The 27,730-nt window shown below is 44.2% G+C and overlaps 1 protein-coding gene across 2 annotated transcripts in view; it reads left to right on the forward strand.

Moving 5' to 3' along the window:
* Positions 1–27,730, forward strand: part of fryb (furry homolog b (Drosophila)) — a 43,387-nt gene that overhangs the window by 1,723 nt on the left and 13,934 nt on the right. For both annotated transcript variants that reach the window (XM_076102367.1, XM_076102366.1), the window contains exons 2-37: positions 8,888–9,081; positions 10,409–10,462; positions 10,635–10,774; positions 11,274–11,364; positions 12,074–12,153; positions 12,340–12,420; positions 13,945–14,113; positions 14,422–14,514; positions 14,759–14,857; positions 16,626–16,727; positions 17,681–17,784; positions 18,111–18,219; positions 18,611–18,697; positions 19,419–19,590; positions 19,698–19,830; positions 19,915–20,022; positions 20,151–20,277; positions 20,440–20,553; positions 20,867–21,031; positions 21,236–21,322; positions 21,454–21,713; positions 21,867–22,056; positions 22,282–22,406; positions 23,098–23,155; positions 23,484–23,575; positions 23,654–23,826; positions 24,003–24,163; positions 24,269–24,379; positions 24,524–24,678; positions 24,810–24,909; positions 25,022–25,193; positions 25,475–25,725; positions 25,828–25,974; positions 26,091–26,259; positions 26,389–26,479; positions 26,667–26,740. In XM_076102367.1, the coding sequence (XP_075958482.1) occupies positions 8,888–9,081; positions 10,409–10,462; positions 10,635–10,774; positions 11,274–11,364; positions 12,074–12,153; positions 12,340–12,420; positions 13,945–14,113; positions 14,422–14,514; positions 14,759–14,857; positions 16,626–16,727; positions 17,681–17,784; positions 18,111–18,219; positions 18,611–18,697; positions 19,419–19,590; positions 19,698–19,830; positions 19,915–20,022; positions 20,151–20,277; positions 20,440–20,553; positions 20,867–21,031; positions 21,236–21,322; positions 21,454–21,713; positions 21,867–22,056; positions 22,282–22,406; positions 23,098–23,155; positions 23,484–23,575; positions 23,654–23,826; positions 24,003–24,163; positions 24,269–24,379; positions 24,524–24,678; positions 24,810–24,909; positions 25,022–25,193; positions 25,475–25,725; positions 25,828–25,974; positions 26,091–26,259; positions 26,389–26,479; positions 26,667–26,740 (4,638 nt within the window). The remainder of the gene's footprint in view (positions 1–8,887; positions 9,082–10,408; positions 10,463–10,634; positions 10,775–11,273; positions 11,365–12,073; positions 12,154–12,339; positions 12,421–13,944; positions 14,114–14,421; positions 14,515–14,758; positions 14,858–16,625; positions 16,728–17,680; positions 17,785–18,110; positions 18,220–18,610; positions 18,698–19,418; positions 19,591–19,697; positions 19,831–19,914; positions 20,023–20,150; positions 20,278–20,439; positions 20,554–20,866; positions 21,032–21,235; positions 21,323–21,453; positions 21,714–21,866; positions 22,057–22,281; positions 22,407–23,097; positions 23,156–23,483; positions 23,576–23,653; positions 23,827–24,002; positions 24,164–24,268; positions 24,380–24,523; positions 24,679–24,809; positions 24,910–25,021; positions 25,194–25,474; positions 25,726–25,827; positions 25,975–26,090; positions 26,260–26,388; positions 26,480–26,666; positions 26,741–27,730) is intronic.

Consider the following 27,730-nt stretch of genomic DNA (forward strand, 5'->3'; position numbering starts at 1 on the left):
ACAATAAATGAGCGCTGTGAGTGCTGTGATAATGTGCATATTAATAATGTGTGAGGCTTTGATGTTGGGGAGACGGTTATGCCTGGCATGAAAACTGCTGACACACACACACACACACACATTCTTCACTAAAGGTATCTATTTGATCAGCGCAGCTGTGTCAAGGAGACACCACTGTGTGAACTGTGACCCTCAAACAGTCCCTCTGTGGTTGTGTGGCTATTTGTGTGTGTGTGTGTGAGTACTCATCTGCTGTGTATGTGATGGACCAGTTAACACCCACACACACATGTCATAAGAGTTCAGTGTTGTCTTGTTCAACAGACCACACTGCGATTTATGTGGTTGCAACTATTTGGATAATTGATTGATTATTAAAATAAACTTTTAGACGCTTCACATTCCCTTGTTCCAGCATCTACATCTACAGATCCGCTGCTTTGCTCTTTCAGATGGGATTGTAAACGGACTATCTTTTGGGTTTTGGGCTCTGCTTACACCACCGGGTGTGTGTCATCGTCGCATGTCATTTCGGCTGTCAACGTTAATCCCTTTTGTAAGTTGATGCCAAAATGAAAGTTGGCTGTTGTCGTGTTTGTTTTCTCTCTTCTCTCAGTGAGACATCCTCTCTCTAGCTGACCCCGTTGTGTCATTTTCAAGAGTCGCATTCTCCCGGCTCATATCATATCAATAATATAAGTTTATCTAGTTCATAGATTTGAATTAGGGTCTTCAGGATTTGGATAAAGTAGCTTAGTAAAAAATCACGACAAGAAAGAGATCTAATAACAGCTAGTGTTTAGTGTATATGCAGATAGGATTCCATATGCCTAATTGTGTGTGTGTGTGTGTGTGTGTGTCTGCTTTGGTAAATACATTTTTGACTATGCAACTGCTTAAAATTCCTTTAAGTTAAGGTTAAATGGAATGCAATGCAATTTCTGTTTTGTGCATTTGTCTGTGTGCATGCATGTATGTGTCCGTGTGTGTGTGTGTGTAAGAGTCACATTCCAACAGCTGGCATGCCCAGGCCCCTGCTCAGAATGTGAGGAATCCTAGGACCTCCATAAGGGTGTGTGTGTGTGTGTCTTTAAGTCTTTGATTTTGATTTGTAAGCTGAATAAATGTGAGTCACTCTGGCAGATATGTCCCTATTCCCTGTTTAGGTCCTGAGTTTGAATAGATGAGAAGATGAGTTGCACTAACAAACACACTTCTCTGCTCTGTTTCTCTTGACTTTGCTATTTAATCTCGCAAGAAGTGTTGCTCTTACTCTGCCTCGTCGCCACTCCCACAAGAACTACCTGTGTCATCATGTTTAGTTTGCCCATGCATAACAACTAAAACCTCCCATGGTCCCACAGCTGGCAGACGTGGCTTTTCAACCCGATGAGAAATGTGAGAAACATGGTCAACAAACAGTAATCCTTGACATGTCCGTATACTTTCTCTTGAGCAAGAAGAGATGAGATTGCGGCGGTTTGAGATAACAAAGGACGGACCGCCTCGGTCAAACAGTATTCAGCAACCGTCTTTGAGTTCAGCTGCAAGCAGGCAACTCAAAGACAGGCAACTTTCAGTTGCAGGAGAACATTTTGAAAGTCAGATTTTGGGTTTACGTTTCTGTGATCGTCAACTTGTCTGAATTATCCAAAGTAAGCAGGTTAACACAGAGGCAGAGGTTGTTACTTGCTGGTACCGATTGGCCCCGGACTGTAATGGAGTAAGCAGAAGTGGCAGACAGGAATAGCCCTGCAGTGCTTCTCTGCTATATTCCTCCTCCTTTGAGATTCGACTGTAATTGTCTGTTAATGTGAACCAGGCCATCCTGTGCTCGCTAGCTCTCCTGCGAGCCACCGCTTTGCATGATACCGTATCTTATGCACTTTCTGCTCCCCTCCTCACTCTCATTGTCTCCCCCTCCCTCACCCGTCCACATGTCCTGTGGCACTTCCGCACTTCATCCCGGGAATTACACGATGACCCTAATTATCCACTTGTTCTTCCACTCATAGTCACCCAACCATAGCGTCGTTGCCCGCGATGGCCATCATATACATTTCATGCTTTGGCAGACAATTGTGAGGACGGCCAAGTGGATGTGTGACTGTTTAAGGTGAAGGGAGAGAAGTTACTTTCACTCACCTATTGTCTAAATGTGAGGAAACAATGCTTCAGCTCTTTAAAATGATTTGTCAAGAATGTAACCACAGCCGTGGAGTGGAAGTTTAATACTGGCTGCAAGCAAAGTGCTGGTAAATGTTGGTGTCGGCCCACATTCTTACTTAAGGAAGTAAGGAACAAATTAAAAGTGCGTGCTGGTGGTAAACCAGTAAAAATGTTAGTTATCAAGCAAGCCCAGGAACACAAATCTCTCAAGCCAAGATAAGAGATACGCTAGTGCAGCAGCAGATGTTTCCTTTCAATCTGATTTCTTAAAGCTAAACTGTATTGGCAAAATCAGCCAGTGTCATGAATCGTTGCACCTGAAGTGAACGCCAAACATTCGTTTGAATGCCAATCAGTGGATTTAGCTGAGCAGCTTGCCAAACATTAACATTGTATAGTAATTACTGCAAATGGCACAAGCAAGTTAATTTACCGTGCAGCACCACCCTTACAGTGTGTCATACACCACCATCTACCTCTGTTGATTGTGTAAAGCACATGTACTGGTTAAAGCTATATCTATAAATCTGACTCACCCAAACATCAAATGAAGCTACTTGGTAAAACAGACCCCAGGTGGAAGCTGTTCATTCCCATGGGAGCATGTCTGTTACAGTGGTAGTATTTACACACACACTTTGATACTGTCTGTGGTACTGGATGTTTTATATTAGAAGTCCCCTCCATCCCCGTGGAAGTTACCCTTTAAACTACAGAATATCTCATTGTGCACCGTATAGTGAATAAGGAAATCACAGAGAAAAAGATAGATGATGTTTGTATTGTAACGGTAATTTATTGTGCTTTGCATTGTGGGACAAAAGTGTCCACCCCACTCAGGAATCTACTAAAAGTACTACTGTTTGCATGCCGCACGCACTTCATATCAACCCTTGGTCAGAATGTACTGTATGTGCCGTGTGGAGGCAGTGACGCCATTATTGTTAATCCTGGCTATTCGCTGGAACTGACTGCCTATCAATGCTTCTCTTGGCTCTCATTGGTCGACAGTAATTGCGAGTCAGAACAGAACAAAAGTGATCAGGAAACATTGGATTTCTGTATATTACTCCATCATCCCCTCCTCCCACTGTCTGGTCTTTGTACCTCACTCCTTCCCACATTCCCCCCTGTGCAGTACCATCTACTGTATGTTATTGCATCCCTCTCTCTCTCTCTCTCTCTCTCTCTCTCTCTCTCTCTCTCTCTCCCTCTCTCTCTCTCCGTCTTTCCTCTAAGAGGATTGGCTGCTGGCGTCTACCAACATCTGTGTATCACTGTCCTGAGAGAGCAAAACAGAGAGGGGATGGGGAGTGTTAGCCAGCAATATAGCAATACAGAGCGCAGGCGAGGCTGATTGCCGTTTTTTTTTTTTCCTTTCTCTTTCACACTCTGTTTCGTGCACACACACACACACACACACTCAGCAGCAGCAGCAGCAGACAGCCGCAACATCCGCATCGCCGGCTGCCCACCCGCATCCCTCTCTCCCAGTCGTTCTCTCCTCTTTCTCTCACTCGCTCCGTCCGCAACGCCTCATCCTGCCGTCCGGTCCTCCCTCTGCTGTCTGTCACCGTGGCGACACAGCCTCTGCAGCCATGGCGACAAGCCAGCAGGATTCGGGCTTCTTTGACATCAGCATCAAGTCTCTGCTCAAGTCCTTAGGAGGGAGTGAGTACAGCTACCGACGTCACATGTTGTCGATTGCTGGCGTGCCAAACAAATGCGTGACTAGTAGTCCTTAGCTCCTGCAGCGTACAGACTACGCGTACTTTGTTTTTGTTAATCTGTGTTCGCATGAGACGGAAAAACATGCAGCATGATCCACACTGTCAATATCTGGCGATGTTACGTAACGCAATAATGAAAGACAAGGGGGTTGAGCGAGAGGAAACTGCTCCAGGGTTTAGTTGGGTGTAAATCTGGATTATACAGCGTATTATTCCACAAAAAGAAGAAGTCTGTCTCTGACTTTCTTATAATCTTTGTGCACTGAAAGTTAAATACGCAGATCGTGTTGACATGTGCTGTTGACAGTCAGAGAAGTCCAGTCATCTCAATCAGTTCTCCAGTCAGTGTTTACCAAACGGAGAGTAAAGCTACTGTATGTCACGCTGAGGCAACAACAGCATCATCCCCGACTGGACATGCTGTACTCTCCCCACTCTCAGCTAGAGTGAGTAAAACGCTCAGCTGTTTTACCACTGGCACTCTAATATAGTCGACACCGTGCAGCCTGTAGTTTACCTTTTTAATGTTTCTTTCTCCTGACAGCAGGCTTTCCTGTCATTGTGATTTTTATTTGTTGACTGGGACGCTGCTTTTGTTCGTTATAGATGCCTTTCAATGCGCTCTATTTGCTAAACGGTCTGTGGGTTATACGCGTCCCCCCCATCAGACGCCATACAAATGTTTCCGTGTGCGTGGTTGGCAGGGAAGCTGTTTAGGGCTGTGCTGAAGGTTACTGTCAGCAGGGGTGGTGTTGATGTCAGGAATACAGAGGGATTGCAGGGGATGTGTTGATGGACCCTCCCTCCCCCCTCCTCAGCCATTTATGTGATGTCATTAAACACATTAATCACAGGAACCACGATGAGATGGCGTGTGTGTGTTGCCTCATTCAGTCGCCGAGGTGTGTCTGCCCCAAGGTCATGATGATGAACGCAGTCAGAAGAACAGGCCCAAGAAGTCCGAGTTAGCTTTGTGCTTCAAGCACGAGTTACTTATCAAATGAAATCGCTAGATAAATAGCTGACCTCATCAAGTTCAACTTGTTCCATCTCATGCCAGCCGTGCTGAAATATTCTTGTCTATGCCTGTATCAGCCATGTTAACACACACACACACACACACTTGAGACAAGCTAGCTGGTTAAAAGAACAACCCTGAATCCAAATGTAAACAAAAGGGTCACCCCATTATCAAAATGGAAACCTGGTATTGTAACTGTTAGCTTATTATAATTCTCTGATGCTCTGAAGGGTTTGTTTACATCTGTAATGTTAAAAAAAATAATAATTCAGCTGTATGTCATACTTTCCCATTGTTTATTTGAATACACTTGTAATTCAAGCCTATTTGTTTACCTTTGTTGTAGTTAAAGCTGCCATAAGGAAGCGACTGAAGGACCTACAGTAACGCGGTGAAAATGCCAGAATACTTTAATCAAATGCAATTAGTGTTTGTCAGCCTCCTCTGACAACACACAGGCTTGGTTCTGTTTGGTCTTGTCGGGGGCATTCGGTGTGTTTGTGGTAATCGTCTGTGCTTTTTTTTTTTTTTTTTTAATGACTCATCGCACTGCCAACAAGCTGTACAAGAGTGATTCATCTTTTTACAAGCCGAGACGACTTGTTCCGATGCTCACGAGCCCAGGTCAAAGCCCTGGGGTCTGGATTTCCACTCTCTATGTGAGGACTGAAGCTTGAAAAGCTGTGTTCTTGATGAGTCAGGTGGTGTTTGTGTGTCATCACGTTAGTCATGATTCATCACTACAGTATGCTTGTTTATGACGTGATGGACGAAGGTTAACCTAAATCTAGATGTGAAGCAGTCTCTCTACCAGTAAGTAGGCTACATAATATTTATTATTCATGTGCATCCATATTTTCCTACATCCCTACTGTCGGGTATGTTTTGTTTAAGTATCCAAATAGTTGCTGATCCATTTCCTGTACATTGATTAATTGCGTAATCGTTGCCGGTCTCCTCCATCCTCCCCCGTCTCCGCTGTCTATCTGCTTCTTTCTCATCTTTCTTTTTTGGCATTTCGGTCGATTAAATAAACCTTTTAGGATATAAAATGTTATTAAAACAAGGTGGAATTGTAATGACTATACGTCACAGATTACTGCTGATTAATCTCTTGAAATGCTGAGTCATAACAAATATCTATGAGGGTCCCGGGGAAGTGCACCGGTGTGCTGTATCGACAGCTTTATTGGACACGTTACGTCTTCCTGCTCTCATTTCTTCTAAAGCCCAAGGCTCACACACACACGCGCACACACACGTCTTAAATTCATGTCACATAGAAGCCTTACCGGATTATCTCTGTTTAGAGTCAACCTCATATGCACTGAATTAGATCAGTGCCGTTTGCTTTCTAGTTTAATCACATTACCTAGTTTTCCTGATTTGTCACCGTCTGCATCGGAAGAAAATTGTTGCGTACATGTGTGTCTTTGTGAGTGTTGTCTGCGTTTTGTGTGTGTGTGTGTGCGCGGCACTCGTGTGTGTGTGTGTGAGTAGGGGTCAGTGGGAGTGGTGGGTATGTAAGAGAGTGACCTCCAGTGGTCTAAATATAGCGCCTCCCTCCTCCCCTCGCCTCTCTCTCGGGGCAGTGTTGAAATTCCTAACCCAACTCTTCTGGTCAGATCTCCACAAGGAGCAGACTTTACTTAACTGCTACTGACAACTAAAGGGTTGAGCCACGAAAAGCCCACTCTGAAAGAAGCACTTTATTGCAAATACAAACTTTCCAATGCAAGGATTCCAATGTCGCGGGAGCGACGGGAGGCCGGAGTGGCAGCAGGAGCAGAAGTTGAAACTGATAGCTGGTCTGTAGGCTCATGTAGTTCTCAAGCACGGGGGCCCTATAGGCAGCCTCTGATCGACCCAGGCCTCTGCTGGAGCCGTGCAGTGGAATATTTACTCGATCCCCGTCGGTAGAGTTCACTCATGACGGAGGCGGTCGTCTCTGCTGCTATTCTGAGAACACGTTGGCGTCATCTCCCCCTCCGCGATTGCAACATCTCGAGCTATGGCTCTCCCGGTCTGTGGACGCCGCATATCTTCCTGTCTCTTTTGGATTGAATGTGGAATTACAGCTGTCATGAGAGTTTCACGTCTTTCACTTTACCCGTCTGTCAGTTTCTGAAGGATGGAGCTTCACACGTTTAGCTTTGGTTAAACCTGCCTCGTGCCAAAGCCAGACGTTGTTCCGATGTCTGTATTTACTGTCATGGTGGAATAGTTGGATATTAAAGACAACCTTCGTCCTGTGCCGCTAATCACTCCGCAAGGAATTTCTTTTATTTGTCTATCATGGGAGCTGTATTTCACACCTCGTAGACGCAGCTACCCTCTCCCATCCCTCCTGCAGCCCCCTTTTGTACCCACGTCCACCCGCTGTATCCCTGTCTCGCCATCTGGCTGTCTGCACCATGGAAGTGCCAACTAAGTGGAGCAGGGCTAGTGTCATCAGCTTCATCAAGGGCCTTGGTAAGCACGCAGGAGGCGCGTGTGTTCGTGTGCACGCACGCATGTTTGCCTCGTTCGAGTGCTCGGCTTTTACACAAACAGGGTCACTGTCTGTGAGGCCCCGGGGGGCCCCCGTTCTGTCCGGGAATTAGTGTTTACATTTCACCTCTGCAGCGAGGTCAGGTCACGTGGTCATGAAAGGTCAGTTAGAGCCGACACTGTTAACTCACACACTCTAGCCACTTCTGGGAAATGCGCTTGTTCTTCTCGGCATGTTCGGGGAAGTTCATTACGTACAAGTAACCTTTGTGTGAGTTTTTTGTATACTGTATTGGATGACATATGATTAATAATAATAATCCATAGTGGATGCAGAACTTCCACAAAGTCTTGCTCAAGCTCTTATACTGCATAGTCACCGACGCCATTTCTTACAGCGGTGAGTTTGTTCTATTTTAAGGGCATGTCAATATTCCTAGAGACGCATGACAGGAAATGCCTTCTCCATCCGTATGTCTCTCTGTCCGTCTGTCGTCTGTCTCTCACTCAGAGACTTCAGCCGCTCCCTATCTATCTTTCCCTCTGTGTGTTTATCATTACGTCTCGGAAGAATTGACGGTTCCCAGCCTCCCTAACGATGGAATCAGAAGGGAGGAATGAAAACATGGACTGCCCAGCAAGTGTGTGCAAGTGTGTGTGTGTGTGTGTGTGTGTGTGTGTGTGTGTCTAGGGGTGTCTGGAAAGTGTTGCCTGTCAAACCTGGACACACACTCAACTCAAATAAGTCCTGACTGAGGAGTTTTAACTTCACAAAAATAAATGATGATCAGATTATCAAAGAATGAGGTTTATTGAGACGAGAGGCTGGAGAATGAGCGTGAGGGTTCGTGTCTCAGCTGTACGGTGTTGGGGGGTTCTTTGATGCAGATAACAGCAGTGTGTTAGTTTGTATTGTAGCAGTCGGAGCTGCAGAAGTGGTTGTGACACAAAGCTCATGGAGGCAACTATGGTTCTTTTAAACCCTTTTACCTAAAATAAATTGTAGCCCCGCTCAGAGTCATAACAGACAGATATACATGTTCTTATATTAAGTGTGACACACACTTTCTGAGGATATCATTCATATATCTGCTTAGAGATCATTGAAAAAAAGATGCTCCTCCTCATGAAAGCAGAACCTGAGATTCAGAACCTGAGATTCAGAACCTGAGATTCAGAACCTGAGATTCAGAACCTGAGATTCATCACGTGTTTAGTTTCTCAGTGTGAAAGTACTCCAGTGATAGTTGTACATTCATGGGTACATGGCAGGAACAGGAACTGCCATTACATCATTTGGCATAATTAGTGGTGCCAGTTTGCAAAAATGTAAATAAACAAAGGCTAAAACGATGGCATCGCCACAAACCTCCAAATTATGGGAACTGTGGTTTCAAAATCTTAAAACATGAATATGCCCCTAACACCAATAAGACAAAGAATAATAATAATGTCTCTCCCCCCCCCCCCCCCCCAGCCTCTCCAGTGGGACTGAAGCCCCCCCTCCCGCCATTCAGTGGAACCTCGGGAGAGAGGAAGGGTCCTGTCGTCATGGCGCCCGTCAACGTGGACCCTGAGAGTAAGCCGGGCGAGTTCGTCCTAAAAAGCTTGTTTGCCAACTTCACCCTGCTCTCCGAACGCAAGATCCGAATCATCATGGCCGAACCACTGGTGAGTCCTTTCTCATCCCGTCTCTCTCAGGTTACAGCATCATTCAGGGCTACACTGTATCTGATTGTGTTATTCAGAGTGATATGTTGACATTTACCTCTATAACAGAGGAAGTGATCCCCAGCAGTGTGGCTTATATAGAATATAACCATCATTTAGAGACGGCCTCACAAATGTTCAATATATGTGTTTTCTGTTTCTACTTATTTTTCTTCAGGGTCATATTTGAGCCTTATCCCTTTTCCTTCCATGATCACACAGTACAAACTGTTTTACATATTAACAAACCTGACTGATGATTAGTAATATCTCGTCTTTTTTTAGAAGGAACTAGTTGTTTTAGTCACTCACTGCGACCTCTTTGCAGGCTTGATCATTTGTCAGCTATTAAGGCGTATTGACTTCTGCCGCTGGTGCACAATGCTCCCGTATATTGCATTGCTTTTTATCATTTCCTGTAACCTCTGGTGCATTTATTTTTGTTTATTAAGGAAGGTATATGCTCCACCTTAATGGAACACATACATTTTAGTCTCATCATGCCCCTGATGAATTTTAAAATGAACATACATAGAGTGCGGTGGGATTTGATCAAAACAGAGCCATGTGGATGTCTTGGATTGACATATTTGCCTGCAGAAGTAACAAAATATGTAAGACGTACTTTAAACCAACCTCTGAGTCTCTCATATTACCACTCACTAAGTGTACCAGAAACTTCTTCTTTGGGTTTAAATGTTTAATTAGGGCTTATTATGTATTATTATAGTTTCAAATCAAAATGTCTGAGCACAGTCTTGCATAGTGGTGTGAAGAGGGTCGTCCCTTTCTCTCAGGGTTGTTGTATGTTTACGGCACTCAGAGCTGAACACCTGATATGTTTCTTGAAAGGAACATAACGAGGTTAGTGTCGAAGCAGCTAGTTCGATACTAAGCAGTGAAGTCGGTCCTGGGCTTGTTTTAGGCACTTAGCCGGTGATCACATTTGCATTTAGCTGAAAATGCAACACCAACATACTGTAGGTGTCGAGTGTCTTCGATGTTTACGGACTACACAGGTTGAGTCTGGAAAGACAGCAATCTCAAAAATGGGGATTAATTAGTAGTTCATTTTAAGAGGCATATCTTATTATCTTTTGTGTGTACTAATACTCTTTAATGAAGCAAAAGTATTTCATATCCTATTACTCCATTAGTATACAGTCGATCTGTAGAATACTAAACTACTAAAATGATCGATAGCTTCGGCCCTAGTTCTGATTACAAAGTTTCATAATAAAATGTCTTCCTGTTTTTACACTAATGTCTGTCTGTTCTTGTCTCACAGGAAAAGCCACTTAACAAATCTCTGCAGAGAGGAGAGGACACACAGTTCGACCAGGTGCGTGAAGCTGACACGGACACATTTTACCCGTCCGAACCCGTTTTTCCTCTGTCGTCCACTTCTTGTTTTATTTTGGGATTAACCTCTCTCTCTCTCTCTCTCTCTCTCTCTCTCTCTCTCTCTCTCTCGCTCACCTCCACCTGCCCCTGCTCTCCTTCTCTCGGTGCAGTTGATCAGCAGTATGAGTTCTCTAGCAGAGTACTGCCTGCCGTCTATCCTGAGGACTCTGTTCGACTGGTACAAGAGGCAGAACGGCCTGGAAGACGAGTCCCACGAGTATCGACCCAGGGCCAACACCAAGTCCAAGAAGTGAGAGGACACAAACGCCACACACACGATTTGTAAAACTCTTCTCTGCACCTAGCTGAGAAGTTGGAGTAGATTTAGAAACAGAAAATGCACGGTCAAAAAACAAAAACACACAACAATCCAGCATGTCAGATGTGCAGGACTATTTCAATATGTTCTTATGAATTATTTAGTGTATTCGTCCTGGCTCGTAAAGTTTTTTTTAACTTAAGACAATAAGCAATACTGTACTAACTGCATTTAGCCCCCTCCCACACAAACAGCAGAAAAACAACGTCTACATTAAAATAATACTGCCATTGGAAAAAAATACACTAATAAACGGCAGAAGCTTGTTTCCAAATGTCAAACACACTGAGTACACACTGCTACATATTGAACCAGATGGTGCCTTCAATTAATTCATTATCAGAACTTTAATGAAAGCAGATTCTCGTGTGTGTTGAGTACAAAGGCAAGAAGAGGATCAACACCGTTTCTTTGTTTCCGTCTGTTTCAGTGATGAGCAACAGAAAGACTACTTATTGGAGAGGAGAGATCTGGCGATAGACTTCATCTTTTCTCTCGTGCTTATAGAGGTTTTGAAGCAGGTGAGTCTCAGTTTACACCGTAGACAACATGTCTCCTCGTATTTATTGGCATGAATGGGTTTTATTGTATTTCAATCACTGGGAACGAAGCTGCGCTGGTTAAGTTCTGTTTGTCAGGAAATGATTTTGGATATTTAACACACTCTTCCTTGATTAAAGGGAAAATGTTTGTGTACGTCCAATCGCAATCACACAGTCCAATCACTGTTGATGGCACATGTAGTCAATTAAAGCAATCAATTCCTCACTCCGTGCTCTATTGACGGAGAAAGCTGAGTTGACATCTGTTGTTCTCCCTGCATCCAGCGTCTTTATTTGACGTGACAGTGATGTAGTTGGATGCAAGGAGCAACTGCAGGCGACTTCAGCTTGTATTTCTAGTGTCCACCTCTGGGTAGCCCGGGGGAAACAGAACTTCCTAAACCTGCTGTAAGTTTCTTTGTGAAAGAGCCATCCCAAAATATGAGTGGCGAATTTTCCCTTTAACACTTACTTACTTGATATCAGTTGTCCAGTATTTCCCACCCCACTCATGTTAAACTGTATCTGAATTAACACAACTACAAAACGTTCCCCAGACTGTGAGCAGAATACATAGAAATAGCTCATCTCATATTTGGACGTATTGTTTTAATTTCATGTTCAGATTCATCAAGTGAAAAGACGGAAATCTTAACAAAATAATAACAAACTTTTTCTCTCAATCCAGATCCCCCTCCATCCTCTTTTGGATGGACTCATCCAAGAAGTCATAAACCTGACATTCAAGCACTTCAAATACAAAGAAGGGTAAAAATGATCACATGTAGAAACACTACATCTTTTTCAGCGTAACACTGTCTTCACTTTCTGACCAACTTCAACACACTCGCATGCGGTGTTGACATCAACGGCTCTCACAAGTACAGCAAATGTGTGTATTGTTATCTCAGTCACTACATACTGTAATATTCATGTCTTGTGTTCACTTCTTAGGTATCTGGGACCCAACACAGGCAACATGCACATAGTGGCTGACCTCTATGCTGAAGTAGTGGGAGTTGTAGCTCAGTCCAGGTAATGTGCAAATTCATCTTCATGCTGCTCGTGTGTTTATGAGTGCATGCAATTTAAATGTTTGTCCATCAACAGCATCGACATTAGTGTGTTGAGGTAATTTGCCACATACCCAAGTAAGTGAAAATAAGTAATATCTGAAGTTTATTTAATATCTCAAAGCTAATGAAGATGCAGAGTGTTACAGTAAATTCATTTACACTTATTCAAAATGCTACAATTGGCCTTACAAGTTTGCACTTAAATATCTACAATCCAGTTTTAAATGTGGCTTTATTTCCTTATTTCCACAGCTTAGAATGAAATGTGTGTCACAGTGAAGGCAGATGTGTGATCCAGGTGATAACGTAGTTACAGTAGCTGCCTGTCCTCCTCTTGACCCCATACAGCTGCCCCTCTGTCTTGAGTACAAGTGAGGGAAAGAAACAAATGCCTGCCCTGTGTGTGTGTGTGTGTGTGTGTGTGTGTGTGTGTGTGTGTGTGTGTGTGTGTGTGTGTGTGTGTGTGTGTGTGTGTGTGTGTGTGTGTGTGTGTGTGTGTGTGTGTGTGTGTGTGTGTGTGTGTGTGTGTGTGTGATGGCAACTGAGGATAATGACACTCCAGATGATGGTCCTCTGTCTGTAATGTTGTGATTGTGATGAGAGATAAGCACTGTTCCCATTTTCCAGGAGGTTATTACTGTGATGGAGGAGGTTCACAGGGCGGCTCAGTCACTACTGTCACACACATGCGCACACACACACACACACACACACACACACATCCCCGTACCTCTATCTTTCTATCTCATTGACATAATTCGCTCCCTTCCCCTAACCTTCACCGTCACGGCTGTATCAAAGTCAATACTGAGATCTGGTTTAGCAAATGCAGCCTAACTACTGTGTGGTTGATTAAGCTTCCTGGATGATTTCTAACACTCCTTATTTGTTGTGTGTTTGTAGTACATTATTTTACACACAGGGCTGTGAAAAGGTTGAGCACACACTGACTCAGACCATAATCAATCTTGGCGCATACTTTATTCTTGGCATTGTGTGTGTGTGTTTTCCCAGCTTGGTTTATGGATCACAGTGTTTATGTGTATCTTATTTAAACACTCCTCACTAAACAGGAGGCCGATGACTGTTCCACTTACTGAACTGCTGTGGCAGCCCCCTGTGAAGCGTGCAAAAGCATGCGCAAAACAAACGCAGACGCCACAAAGAATCCATACACACACACACACACACATTCCCTCCACATCACCCGTCCAGATGCCATTCTAAATATAGGCCTGCAGAGCACTGTTGGTCAAAATCTATTTGGACGCGTACGCACACAAGCGCACGCAACGTTTTTTGCACATGCAAAAACAAACCGTTGAATACAGGAGTAAATAATAGCAAATAAACACACTTGCCACTTTGTTGTAGTTCGTCCACTAACCATGCCACCACTCACCTGAGACCTGGGTATGAAAAACATTTGCCAACGCTTCCAAAGAGAGCGACTGTTCACATCTGGTGGCCATTTACTCGGCAGGTTCCCAGCAGTGAGGAAGAAGTTCATCTCCGAGCTGAAGGAGCTGAGACAGAAGGAGCAGAGCCCCTACGTCATCCAGTCCACCATCAGCCTCATCATGGGACTCAAGTTCTTCCGCATCAAAATGTACCCGGTGGAAGACTTTGAAGCCTCCTTCCAGTTCATGCAGGTAGAGCCGAAATCATTTGGTCCCTTACCTGATTTTTACATTCCAACAAATTGTAAAAAGGTTTTTTTACAGGACAGAAGCAGTTTAATGCTATTAAAGAGCTGACTATCAACAGATTCCCCCAGAGTAATTAGGGGTTATGTGCCTTTTTTATTCTCCCTTTGATGGTAATTGCAGCGGTGAGAATGTTTCTCATTTCCACACACCCGTAGCGATACAGGGATTAGAACCGGTGACATTGCATTCACTGCATTATCAAGTACGTACATTGTTTCTATAACCGTCTCTGACTCTCTTTGTCTCCTCAGGAGTGTGCGCAGTATTTCTTGGAAGTGAAGGACAAAGACATTAAACACTCGTTAGCCGGACTCTTTGTGGAGATACTTGTACCTGTAGCTGCTGTAAGTTCATTTCATCTTCCTGCTGAGAGCACCTCAGTGTACTTTGGTCTTTTAAATACAAACGTCTGTCTTTCTGTTCACAGTATATCTGCTGGTCTTAATATATAGTGTTTATATCTTGAGAATAATCATAGGAGAGTAATAATACAAATGTTAGGCTTGAATATATAGTGTCTTAGTAGTGTTGGGGTTTGACAAAAAGACTTCTCTAAGCTAACTTTTGCGTTCATCGTCTTCCTCCCAGACTGTGAAGAACGAGGTGAACGTGCCGTGTCTACGGAATTTCGTAGAAAGTTTGTACGACACCACACTGGACCTGTCCTCAAGGAAGAAACACTCTCTGGTAGGTTTCTCCTTTTGTTCCGTTTCATCCCTCCTCCTCTCTCCTCATTTCCTCTCCATTAACAGCGATTATGTGAAAGCACTTACTGTAACTCTTCAACATGCGGGCTTTTATCTTTCCATGGAAAGGAGACAGGAGTGCAGTGTGCAGTACACCTCTCTTATCGAGATGCGAACTGTCAGGAACAAACGCGCTGTAAAACAACTGTACATTTCCAGGACTGCTATGAAAAGGACCTTCTTCACTGCTTCAAAGTTTGAACCATAATGTCAAGGAAATGATAGAACAGGCAACAATCTCTGATGCAGGTGTAACACATGATGACTACATTATTTCCTGGTAACAAAAAGCTTCCTCACAAATCTTCCAATACATTTCTATTCATCTTTAGTTTATTGTATTAGTTCTTGAAGTCTTTTTTTCTACAGCCTCCACATCAGAGGCAATATGTTTTTCGGCTTGTCCGTCTGTCCGTCCCATTCTCGTGAACGCTATACGTCAGGAACGCCTTGAGGGATTTTTTTTTATTATTTGGCACAAAAGTCTTGTTGGACCCAAGAATGTACTGATTGGCCATAACTCAAGGATTCATATGATAATTATAACACTTTCACATAGATATCTAATAATAAAAGGACTTTTTGGACAGACAAGGACGTAAACCAAATTTTTATTCGGTAGTGATTTTTTCTTTCTAGTGCAGCTGAGCAATGCTTGCTGAGGCAATGTTCCCCTTTAGTTTTCTCCAAAAATGTTGCCCCGCCTTTGATAGACAGATAAGATGACAAACGTGTTGCATTATTGCTGCATGCTGCTAATGTGCTATTCGCGATACGTACCTCGGGTTCCCTCCTGCTGTGACGGAGTCGTGTCCTCAGGGCTGCAGACATCTTACTCGGCCATTATGCGTGTTTCCTTCGTCAGATTCGTTCGTCCTTCGTCAAACGTTTTCTAAACGAACAGTGCGCAGGCATCCATGCGCACAAACAAACAATAGCCTGCCATGTCGGAGCAGAATGGGCAGGTATGATAGGAATGACAGTCATGTGGTGCAATCTGAGTACCTGCGAGAGACTGAAATGCGAGCAGGACAGATAACAACTTAGATAAAGAGTGACAGGTAAATGATGCACTCCTAAAAACCTAGCATTTCCATAACCATTTGCCTGGTGTACCTGGACTCACACGGGTCATTGAAGGCTTTCATGTTTAACAATGATCTGTCTGCATGCCCTTACCAGCTGGTTGAACCGACTAGACACCAAGTTCACATTCCTGTCTGTGAACTTTGTGTTGAGGATTCTATAAACTTGTCCATAAATGAATTATTAACAGACAGCCAGAAAGAAACCTTGTGGCAATATAATGCATAGATACATAAGTGTTTAATTCCAGAGAGGAAGACATCGATCATTGAAGAAGCAAACAAAACAGTGTAATGCGGGACTCATGAGGCCTGAAACAAGTGGAACATGATTGTGAAAAGCTTAATCTGAAATAATGTGATTGCCCATTGTTTTTAGATGACAAAGGAAGAGCTCAGAAATGAGGTTTCAGTTTAGAATGAATGATCCTTTTTAATGATGACTTCATTAACTGCTTCAACATCTAAAAGCAGTTTCAAAGTCATTTGCATGCATGTAGAAAAATGGCGAGGCAGACAGCCTGGGTCCTTTATTTTATATTTACATTCAATGAATGAACTTTGAATTTGAAGTGCCCGATGCAAATGTCTCCCATCTGTCTTCTCTCTCTCTCTCCACCCCAGGCTCTGTATCCTCTGGTGACTTGCCTGCTGTGTGTCAGTCAGAAGCAGTTCTTCCTCGGCCGCTGGCACATTTTCCTCAACAACTGCCTCTCAAACCTCAAGGTCAGCCTTTCCTGTCTGCCCCATGCAAATGCAAGAATTACCACAGTCGGCTTCATTTGTATAGATCACAAGTAGCGCGTGTGTGAGTGTCGTATTCACACACAGAAGCAATGCAGCCAGTGCAATAAGTATCTGTACATGCACACAGCACTGAACTTCACACTGCTGCACCAGCACAACATATACAATCAACCATCAGTATGTATTGCCCTGAGGGGAGCACTGCAGGTTAAGAACATAGCGATTGATGGGGGCTCATTAACACTTTGATTTATGATCACAATGAACGTCACTATATACGCTCTGCTAAGCAGTGTATGTAGTGCATAAAGTAAATCATGTGCATGTAAAGTATAGGGCTATTTAAAAAACAATTAAAATTGATCTTCATTTGAATGATCTGATGTAGAGTATTTTTAATATCCGCCTTTTCACGTGGATTCGTGAAAACAAGCGAACCTCGGTGGAGTCAGAACATGCCGGGAGCTGCTCCACTGAAGGCACCACCAAGCAGCAGAATTCTTCTCTGCTTCGATCGCAAACAACAGCTGACCTGCTCTGGGCACATTGCGGTGCTCTTATACCAATCAGTCTGACATCATCTGTAAACATGTGGATTGCACTTAAACCCGGCCTTGGCCAGTTTCACACGAGCGGTTTACAAGTTGTTTACTTCATCTGCTCTCGTTCGCTCTTTTTAATAGTGCACTGGGTTAAAGGGTTCCTTGTACAATTACAGCATTAGTCCGCTGACAATCTCTTGAATCCAATTGGGACCTTGTGAATCGGAATGGAGTCGATTGGGGAAATCAGTTTGTGATCTCGAGCCTTTGTAAGGTACAATACATGAGGAATGCCCGTCTGTTTGGCTGAGAGTAATCCCTGTGAAACACGTTTGTGTCTCGTGAAATGCTGCACCTGGTGAAACACGATGAATCTTTGTCTGAATGCAGAATAGAGATCCAAAGATGGCCCGCGTGGCTCTAGAATCACTCTACCGCCTGCTGTGGGTCTACATGATCCGAATAAAGTGCGAGAGCAACACTGGAACGCAGAGGTAACCGCCACATGTCATGACATAATTATTATCAACAAGATGGAAGATATAACTTCAAACTGTGTTAGTGTTTAGCATCAATATGTCATTATTACCTATATTGTTATACCTTGTTATAGCTATTATGAACAAATGAGGGCACAAAGAAAACTCTGTTTATGCTTCTTCTTCTTTGTGATGTTTTAGCAAATGAAGGGCACTTTTATGGTGTTGTGTGTTATCATTAAACATGTTATGATTTTGCTGAGGTATTCAACTTGTCTCAACACTTTTCCCCTCCCTCTCCGTCTGCCTCTCGTCTCTCTCGTCTCTCCTTCCTCCCCCAGTCGTCTCACGTCCATCACCTCCACTCTGTTCCCCAAAGGTAGTCGGAGCGTCGTGCCCAGAGACATGCCGTTGAATATTTTTGTCAAGATTATCCAGTTTATTGCACAGGTGTGTATCACACTTGCACATACTCTCACACACAAAGCTGGTACACTCTGCTTTAGGCCATGAGAAATGAAGTGGCGCTTGTTGTGTTAAGTCTGGAGCCAACAATGTGCCAACGTCCAAGATTTATTCTGTGCTTCTTTCTCTGCTATCAATAAGAAATACAAACACTGGTTAATCAAACATTCTGGAAACTGGTCAAAAGAACACGTATGGATAAATAACTTATTATATCCATGCGTTGCCTTGTCCTTACATCTCTTTTTCCATTTTTTTATTTCTCTTTATAAACAGTAAAAATGTCCTATTGGTGACATACAGTCGATGGGCTTGCTGCCTCACACCACAATAACTCTGAAATCTTGTAACACCAGTTTGTTTGCCTTCTGTTCAGGAGAGACTGGACTTCGCCATGAAGGAGATCATATTTGATCTGCTGAGTGTCGGGAAACCTGCCAAAGCCTTCAGTCTCAACCCAGAGGTAAAGAGAGCAAGCGCAGACATTCAATCACGTGCACACAATCGCACACAGATCAACACTGTGTCCCGTGGGCCACGTTACAAGGATGAGCATTCCAGTTTTTATTTGTAGTCCTCAGTCAGCGAGGAAGGTAAAGAACGGCATGTTCTCTGTTGGAGCACTGAATAGGAAATGCTTCAGCTGTAGCAAAGAGATGCACTTAGGGTTGATCATCTGTAATGTGATTACAGGGTTCTGGTCTTATGAACCAAAATAAATCATTAGAATCAATGCAGTTTAAAGGGAACCGATTTTACTCATTTAAGTCTGTTTAAAGGTCTTGGGGAGATCTCCAGAGGGAGCTTGGAGATCTCCGATTAATTACCCAAAGTGCTGACACTTGAGTTTGAAAATTAAATATATCTGGAGGAATTAGATAGAAGTGAGTTTAGCAGACCTCTTGGCCATCTCCTCATCTCAGCTTGAGGCTAGTGGCTCGAGGCTACATTAGCCTCAACTAGCATAACGCTACTGAATCTCCAACCAACCTGTCCAGGGAAGTAAACATGGAATAAAAAAGATGATATCTGTGGTTCTGATGCATCAGTTTTCATCTGAGTAATCTTTTAACCACCGTAAAGACATTTATTAACAATCACCAATGCGGTGAGTGTGTTTTGCGCAAATGTGCCATTGCTATTGCTAAACAGACTCTCTCTGCTGTGCTGTATCTGTGCTCCAGCGTATGAACATCGGTCTCCGGGCGTTCCTGGTGATTGCAGATGCTCTGCAACAGAAGGACGGAGAGCCTCCGATGCCCAACACAGGCGCCACTCTGCCCTCTGGAAACTCTCTGAAGAAGAAGAAGACTTACCTCAGCAAGACACTTACTGAAGAGGAAGCCAAACTTATAGGTGTGTGTGTGTGTACACACACAGTGTGTGTGTCCGTAGGCATTCAAGACAGTGTAATGTGACTGTAGCCTCTAACTGCGTGCACTGTCTCTTCCTGTCCTACACAGGCATGTCCTTGTACTACTCCCAGGTGCGGAAGGCTCTGGACAACATCCTGAGACACTTGGACAAGGAGGTGGGTCGTTGTATGATGCTCACCAGCGTCCAGATGCTCAACAAAGAACCAGAGGACATGATCACGTATGTAACTGCAAAGTCCAGTGTTGTTTTTTTTGACCTACCGGTATTTGGAGTTACCTAACTATCCCCCTCTATCTTTGACAGTGGCGAAAGGAAGCCTAAAATCGACCTGTTCAGGACATGTGTGGCTGCCATTCCTCGTATCCTTCCTGATGCCATGTCCAAACCTGAGCTCATCGACCTGCTCTCACGGTGAGTTAAGAGACAAATGTATACATTTGTGTTGGAACCCCGATGGTTTTTCTTTCTTTCAATGGCGTTCCGTACAACAAGATCTTGTTCATTCAACTCTGTTCATGTGTTCTCCTCTATCCCCTCAGACTTACTGTGCACATGGACGATGAGCTTCGTCTTATTTCCCAGAATTCCCTGCAGAGCCTGTTACTCGATTTCTCAGACTGGAGGGAGGACGTCCTGTTTGGTTACACACATTTCCTTTTGCGCGAGGTATATCTGAACCTGGCAGAAACATGCAGCTACCTCACCAATACGATACTAATCCTGCATTTGCAACTGTTACACTTCCTTTACACGTGTGTTTTCAACTTGGTTTATTGATAAACACCAGATATAAACCTTCTATAAATGTCCCTCTCTTAACGATTCCAGGTTCAAGACACCCATCAGGGTCTGCAGGATGCCTCAGTGAAGCTCCTTCTCCAGCTGCTCACTCAGTGGAGGTTAGCGCTGCAGCTCCAGGGGAAGACGCGAGGTGGAGTTGAGGTTTGTACTTTAAAACTACTACTTTACAGACATATTTGGTTATTTGTTCATCCATCACGTCATCAAAATCTCAGAGATTACTGGTTGAGTGCAGTTTCCTTGTGTTGAAATACGTTGGTCCGATGACGTAGCTCGTCACTGAAATGACAGTGATGAGCTGAAAGCAGGTTGGGGTTCTTCAAGTATGTCAATTTGACCCATGTAAAGTGTCAACTGCCATAACTGTAGGTTTAATAACTGGTCAAACAAGGTGACTTACAGTAATATTTGTACTATTTACTTGCTCTCCCTCTTTGTCTTCCCTCTCCATCAGTCCAGCCCCAGACTGCCAGAGCGAAGCCCTCACTGCTCAGTGCTCCATGCGGTCGAGGGCCTGGCCCTGCTGCTCCTCTGCTCGTGTCAGATCAGCACGAGGAAGCTGGCCGTCGGAGTGTTAAGAGAAATACGCTGCCTCTTCACAGCTCTGGGACATGCTGACGTGAGTACAGGAAGCTCACATCGTCACCAAGCAAACACAGTGGAGAATAATTCACAAGCTTCTCTGACATTTTGACAGATATTACCAACGTGTGTCACGTAGCCGGTGGCAAATTTCTGTAGCCGTCATTAGATATGCAGCATGTATTTTTCACATCCTATGACGCTGTTATATAAATAGCTGATTCTATGAATCTCCCTCCAGGACGATGACAAACCCATGATAGAGGTCATGGACCAGCTGAGCCCAGCTGTCATGGACAGCTTTGTTCATGTGGCTGTCTCTGACTCGGTACGTGTGTTTATGTGAAGCATTTATCGGTAATATTAGCACATCAGATACGTTATTCATATCTCAATCCTCCAAATGACTTCCTCAGCTGCTGTGTATCATTCTTAAACTCCTCCCCTCCCCTCCCTCAGTCTACCTTGCCCCTCAGCCACCATGTTGACCTCCAGTGGCTGGTGGAGTGGACGGCTCGACTGGTGAGCAGCTCCTACGACGTGAAGAGCCCCAGCCATGTCTGGATCTTTGCCCAGTGTGTGAAGGACCCATGGGTGCTCTGTCTGCACATCTTCTTGCGGCAGGAGCACCTTCCCAAACACTGCCCCACCGCCCTGGGATACGCCTGGCCTTACGCCTTCACACGGCTACAGCTGCTGCTGCCACTGGTTGACCCCAAGTACGAGAACACGCATTATTAAATCATACTTTTCAGGCATTTAATTGTTGCTTTAACAACAGTCTGTCACCATAGAATGACAACAAATGATCCATGTGTATGGGAGATTCAAATATCTGACCACCTGCCTTTTCTCCTTTTGTCTTTCTGCAGCAGTCCAGTGAATGCTAAGAAGACCAGCACGGCCGGCTCCAGTGACAGCTACATCTCTCTGTGGCGTAACTACCTGATCCTGTGTCTAGGTGTGGCTAAGCCCAGCATCATGTCCCCCGGTCACCTCAGAGCCTCCACACCGGAGATCACGGCCACCACGCCCGACGGCAGCGTCACCTATGACAACAAGGTGGGTGTTTGTGCTGGAAATGTTGGGATTATTTAAATTATTTCCATGTCCTGAAAAGCTTTGGAATTTCTCAGACAGTCAGGGAAAAGAGGCCCTGCAATTAACGTGTATTGTTGTTATAGATCATTCTGCTAATTACTTCTCTAAAAAGATAGATTTGGATCAGTTTTATGTTGTTAATGTTTTCTGATCGTGAACGTTTGTGTATTTCTTTTCACTGCTCAGGTGATGGGCACTCCCTCGGTAGCCTGGCTTTTGAAACAGCTCGTCCCGCTGATGAGAGCAGAGAGTTTGGAGATCACCGAGTCTCTGGTGCTCGGGTTCGGATGCACAAACGCTCTGGTCTTCAGGTACTGCAACAGGAGCGTTCAGAAATGTGCACCGACGATGCACATGCATCATTCTCATCAGTGCTAGATGTTGTTTTCCCTTCTAAGATGTCAAATAGTTTGTAAAACACATTTCTGATGTAATGCTCAGATGTTCAACAATCATAAACTGTTTATAACAATAAACACACAAAGCCTGAATGGAGGGAATGCCAGTAGACACATCACAACAGAAAATGGATGATGTGCTAGATTTGACCCTTTCCTCTTACATAAATCCTTTCACGCTGCTTTCTTCTATTACTGAATCCCACCTGTCCTTACATTCGCTTCATAACTGAGCTGCATTGACATTCAGAAAAGAAAAGAAAAAAGTGTGTCTTTAGAGGGACAGAGATGTATCGCATTTTTTCAAAGGACAACGGTTCCATTGTGTGTGGGAGGTATTTCATTTTTAAAGAGATCATCTATCTATAATCTAAAATGTTTTCCAAAAGGGCGCTCATTGTTGTCAAAGGGATTAAGGTCTCCCCAGACGAATTTGTCTAACATGGCTGTATGAGGATTAGTGGTGTTTAGGACAAGATCTGTTACAAACCATTCTGTTTCCTTGAATCAGGCCATCCTCCATCGACAAGGAAGGATGATTTGATCACTCTCCTTCAGCAATGAAGCAATCAATTGATTTTTGCCCTCTTTGTCGTGTTTATAGGGAGCTAGTGGAAGAACTCCATCCACTGATGAAGGAAGCGCTGGAACGTCGGCCCGAGGTAACACACAAACACGGCGAGAGAGAAACACACCGACAGCACGGAGAGAGGATCAGATTAACTTTATTGATATCAGACAGAACATTGTGAAAACCTACTCCTGATGTAATGTACTAAGAGTTTAGAAGTTGTCTTTTATGTTGTACTTGTACATAGTGTATGCTTATAGCTATTAGAGATGCTTTCCATAGGTCAATAATGTCTAATTATTTATGAAAGCTGACGCTAAGGTTCAGTCTCTGTAAGTTCAGAATCCGGTATACACAAAACAACACGCATATATTGACTTACATTGAGCAGTAAATGGAAAACCTGTCTGTGCTTTCAGAACAAGCGGCGCAGAGAGAGGAGGGATCTTCTCAGGCTGCAGCTGCTGAGGATCTTTGAACTGCTGGCTAATGCAGCCGTTATCAGCGACAGGTAGCACACACCTTTTATCTAGAGCGTAGTTTCTTGCCTGCCGATGCACCTGTAAACTCATCTTCTCCTCCCCTGCAGCACTAATGGAGCACTGGAGCGAGACTCGCTGGCCCTGGGTGCCTTGTTCCTTGAGTATGTGGATCTGACCCGGATGCTCCTGGAGGCTGAGAATGAGAAGGAGATGGACGTGCTTAAAGATATCAGAGCCCATTTCAGCGGGATGGTGGCTAATCTCATCCAGTGTGTTCCTGGTAAATCACTATATTACTCTTTAATGATGTAATATATTGGCTTTCGCAGTGTTTTGACAAGCTACGTTCTAGTCAGACTTAAATATACATTTGTAATCTATCAGCATTTTCATTTGTCTTCTATTTTGACCCTCCATGTCTCTCTGTCTCTCTCTCTCACCCTCACATCTTTGCAGTCCACCACAGGCGCTTTCTCTTCCCTCAACAGTCTCTGAGACACCATCTCTTCATCCTCTTCAGCCAATGGGCTGGACCCTTCAGCGTCATGTTCACTCCCCTCGATCGGTACAGCGACCGCAACCACCAGATCACTCGCTACCAGTACTGCGCTCTCAAGGTACTGATACCCAAACGTCCCAGACCCTGCTGCACTACAGGAGCTATTCTGTCATTTTCTTACAGAAACTTTAGCGTTAACTCAATTTAACCTTTTGTCTCTTAGGCCATGTCAGCAGTTCTGTGTTGCGGTCCCGTGTTTGACAATGTGGGTCTCTCTACTGACGGCTATCTCTACAAATGGCTTGACAACATCTTGGCCTGCCATGACCTACGGGTAGGTCCACTGTTGCCTTTAACTTGTTGCACAGGAGCTTTCTATGTGTTGTTGGATATTATTTGTCATAACCCCTTAAGAAGTATGATGAACATGATCTGTGTGGATTCGTACCTCTACAATAATAACATGTGTTTGTGGTAGGTGCACCGTCTGGGGTGTGAGGTGGTCATCCTGCTCTTAGAACTAAACCCAGACCAGATCAATCTGTTCAACTGGGCCGTGGACCGCTGCTTCACTGGGTCTTACCAGCTAGCATCTGGTTGCTTCAAGGCCATCGCCACTGTCTGCGGCAACAGGTGGGGAATCATGCGTTTGTTACCTTCGTTAGAATCGGCCTGTTACGCCCCCCCATGTAGGAGGCTAGGTAGTCTGCATCCATTGAGTTAGTAACCAGCAACTAATGACTATTTCCTCCTCACTTTGCCAGGAATTACCCATGTGATCTTGTGACCCTGCTCAATCTGGTGTTGTTCAAGGCCTCAGACACCAGCAGGGAAATATACGAGATCTCAATGCAGCTGATGCAGGTACATACACACATACACAAAGGGTGTTAAAGAGGTGGGAAAGACGAGCACAAGCATCAAGCCAAAACCTGCAATGCATTATCAGAGTAAAAGATAAACAATATGTCTGCAGGTGCTGGAGTCTAAGCTGTGTGCGTACTCGAAGCGAATGGTGGAGCAGAAGCCTGGGAATATTTTGTACGGAACACACGGCCCTCTGCCTCCGCTGTACAGCGTCAACCTGTCTCAACTCTCCATCCAGCTGGCCAGCATGTACCCCGAGCTCACTCTGCCTCTTTTCTCAGGTACATGTTTTCAGGGTGAATGTGTACATTCCAGTGAGATACGCTGAATGTTTGCATGTAGTGTCCCCATTAAATCTTAAAGCCAGGTAAGAATACCCCCAAAACTGCACAATCTTTTTAAACTCTCACATTCAAAACTCCCAAGAGGCCAGTATACTCCCTGAGATAGCTGTTACATTTGCTCCCAATGTCTCTCTGCTGTTATTGAACACATTTAAAGAACGCTCAGCTTAAGGCACTTCTAACATTTTTTTCCTCTGACATTTTTTTTGCCCGTCCAGAGGTGAGCCAGCGTTTCTCAACCACCCACTCCAACGGCAGACAGATAATGTTATCCTACCTGCTACCCTGGCTCAGTAACATTGAGCTGGTGGACACGGGGCTCCTACCCCCAGCCTCAAGCCCCTGCACACCAGAGGAAGAACCACACGGTCAAGGGCAGGGCATGTCCCCCAGTCTGAGAGGCAACGGCTGGGGCTCCTTACAGGCGACATCGCTGGTGCTCAATAACCTCATGTTCATGACTGCTAAGGTATGAAGCTATGTTTGGGCTTGTTTGTGAAATTACTCCGCCTTTTCCAGTGAGATCTCCTGCCTTTCAACTTGATTTTTTTTCCTCTCTTCACATTATCAGTACGGAGACGAGGTTCCTGGCCCAGAGATTGAGAATGCCTGGAACGCTCTGGTGTCCAACGAGAGGTGGAGCAACAACCTGCGGATCACCCTGCAGTTCCTCATCAGCCTGTGTGGAGTCAGCAGTGATACCACACTGTTGCCTTTCGTAAGTGCCGTCTGTACCCACCGACACAATGCTAATGAAAGCCCCACATGAAGTTGAACTGGTGTGCCCCCTGTTAAAACTCTCATAAAAATACTGTGTCTTTGTATCCGTTTTAGATAAAGAAGGTGGTTATCTACCTGTGTCGCAACAACACCATCCAGACGATGGAGGAGCTCCTGTTTGAGCTGCAACAGACGGACCCAGTCAACCCTGTGGTGTTGCACTGTGACAACCCTCCATTCTATCGCTTTGCTGCCAGCAACAAAGGCTCCACCTCACAGACGGGTAAGAGGAGACGGTCCCGTCATAGTCTCATCTCAACCTCGGCTTTCAGTTTGAGCTTGACAGCTTTTTATGTGACGGATGATTGACTGTATTTCTGAAGATTGTATCTCTGGAATGTGTTATTTTCAGGCACCACGTCCAGCAGTAACACTGTGGTGGCTGGCCAGGAGAACGTGACAGACACGGATGAGAATAAGCTGGTCAGAGAGAGTGAAGAGCGGTTAGTATCAATACATTATTTTGAATACATGCAACGGTCTCTCAAGAGTACATCAAATATGCCAAACATGTCAGTATCATATGAGTGCAGTTATGCAGTTCAATTAAATAAAGACTTTCAAACTTTTCAGTCACGAAATAAGACTAATTCTGTATTTTGAACTTTTAATGTCATGCGTTTGCCTCAGCATGGCCAGGGCTCACAACAGACTGGAGTCTCGCTACAGCAACAGCTCCGGGGGCTCCTACGAGGATGAAAAGAGTAAGTTGTCTTGGTTCTCATGAGAATGAATGTACAAACTAGCTTTATTTTAATAATGTGTACTCTCTCTCACACACACACACACACACACACGCGCACACACACACACACACAGCCCAAGGGGACTCACAGCTGTCTGTTATTTGGAAAGAGCTTCAGGACTTGGATTCTTCCTGTCAGTCCATAACGTTCACCACTTCTGCTAAAACGTGTGTGTGTGTGTGTGTGCGTGTGTGTGTCTTATTCACTCCATTAAATGTTTGTTGTTTATGTTGTAGTTGTATATAAAACCTGTTGTTTGGACACAAACCAAGGCCCACCACTGTCCCCTTTGACACAGATACACAGATTTAACCTCAACCACACACTGATGGTGCCCAGTCTATCTTTAGCGAGCGTCTGTGTTGGGAGGCGTCCAGACGTGACTCTGCTGCTGGTAGTACTCATGTGACCAAGCAGAGCTGTAACCAGCATAGCACAAGGGTGGGGCCATTTTTCAAAAGCCGGACCTGTCATGTCTTTCATCACGCCAGTGTTTGACGAGATAGTTATTTCACGTTTAACCATAACAATTAGGTATTGTATTGTTATGTTGTCAAGCCCTTAAAGAGGAAAATAGCTTCCTCAGTACATATGCTCTTCTTTTTAAAAAGGTTCAGCTTTTTTGGAAACACATTCTGGATTTCCTGCTGAAAAATTAAAAGACGTCCTTTTGGTTACGTGTCAAAATATATCTTGACTGGGACCATATGTTCCTGTCGTCTCTGCTGGCTGCCAAATAAGCATATTTCCCAAAATGTCTAACATTTAAGCTAAATAATAAACATCATAAAACTAATACATTTCAAAACTGAGTATGTTTAGTTTATAAAATAAACTATTGTATTAGTTTAGAGTCGTAGTAACTTAAAGTGCAAACATGCTGAAGAACCACTTTGTTGTGGAAATATCTCGTCTGCGACTTGGCTCATGTTTGGAATTCCACACGTT

Source organism: Anarhichas minor, unplaced genomic scaffold, assembly GCF_050575085.1.
Source record: "Anarhichas minor isolate MPS153535 unplaced genomic scaffold, ASM5057508v1 ptg000027l, whole genome shotgun sequence".
In the NCBI taxonomy this organism is placed as follows: domain Eukaryota; kingdom Metazoa; phylum Chordata; class Actinopteri; order Perciformes; family Anarhichadidae; genus Anarhichas; species Anarhichas minor.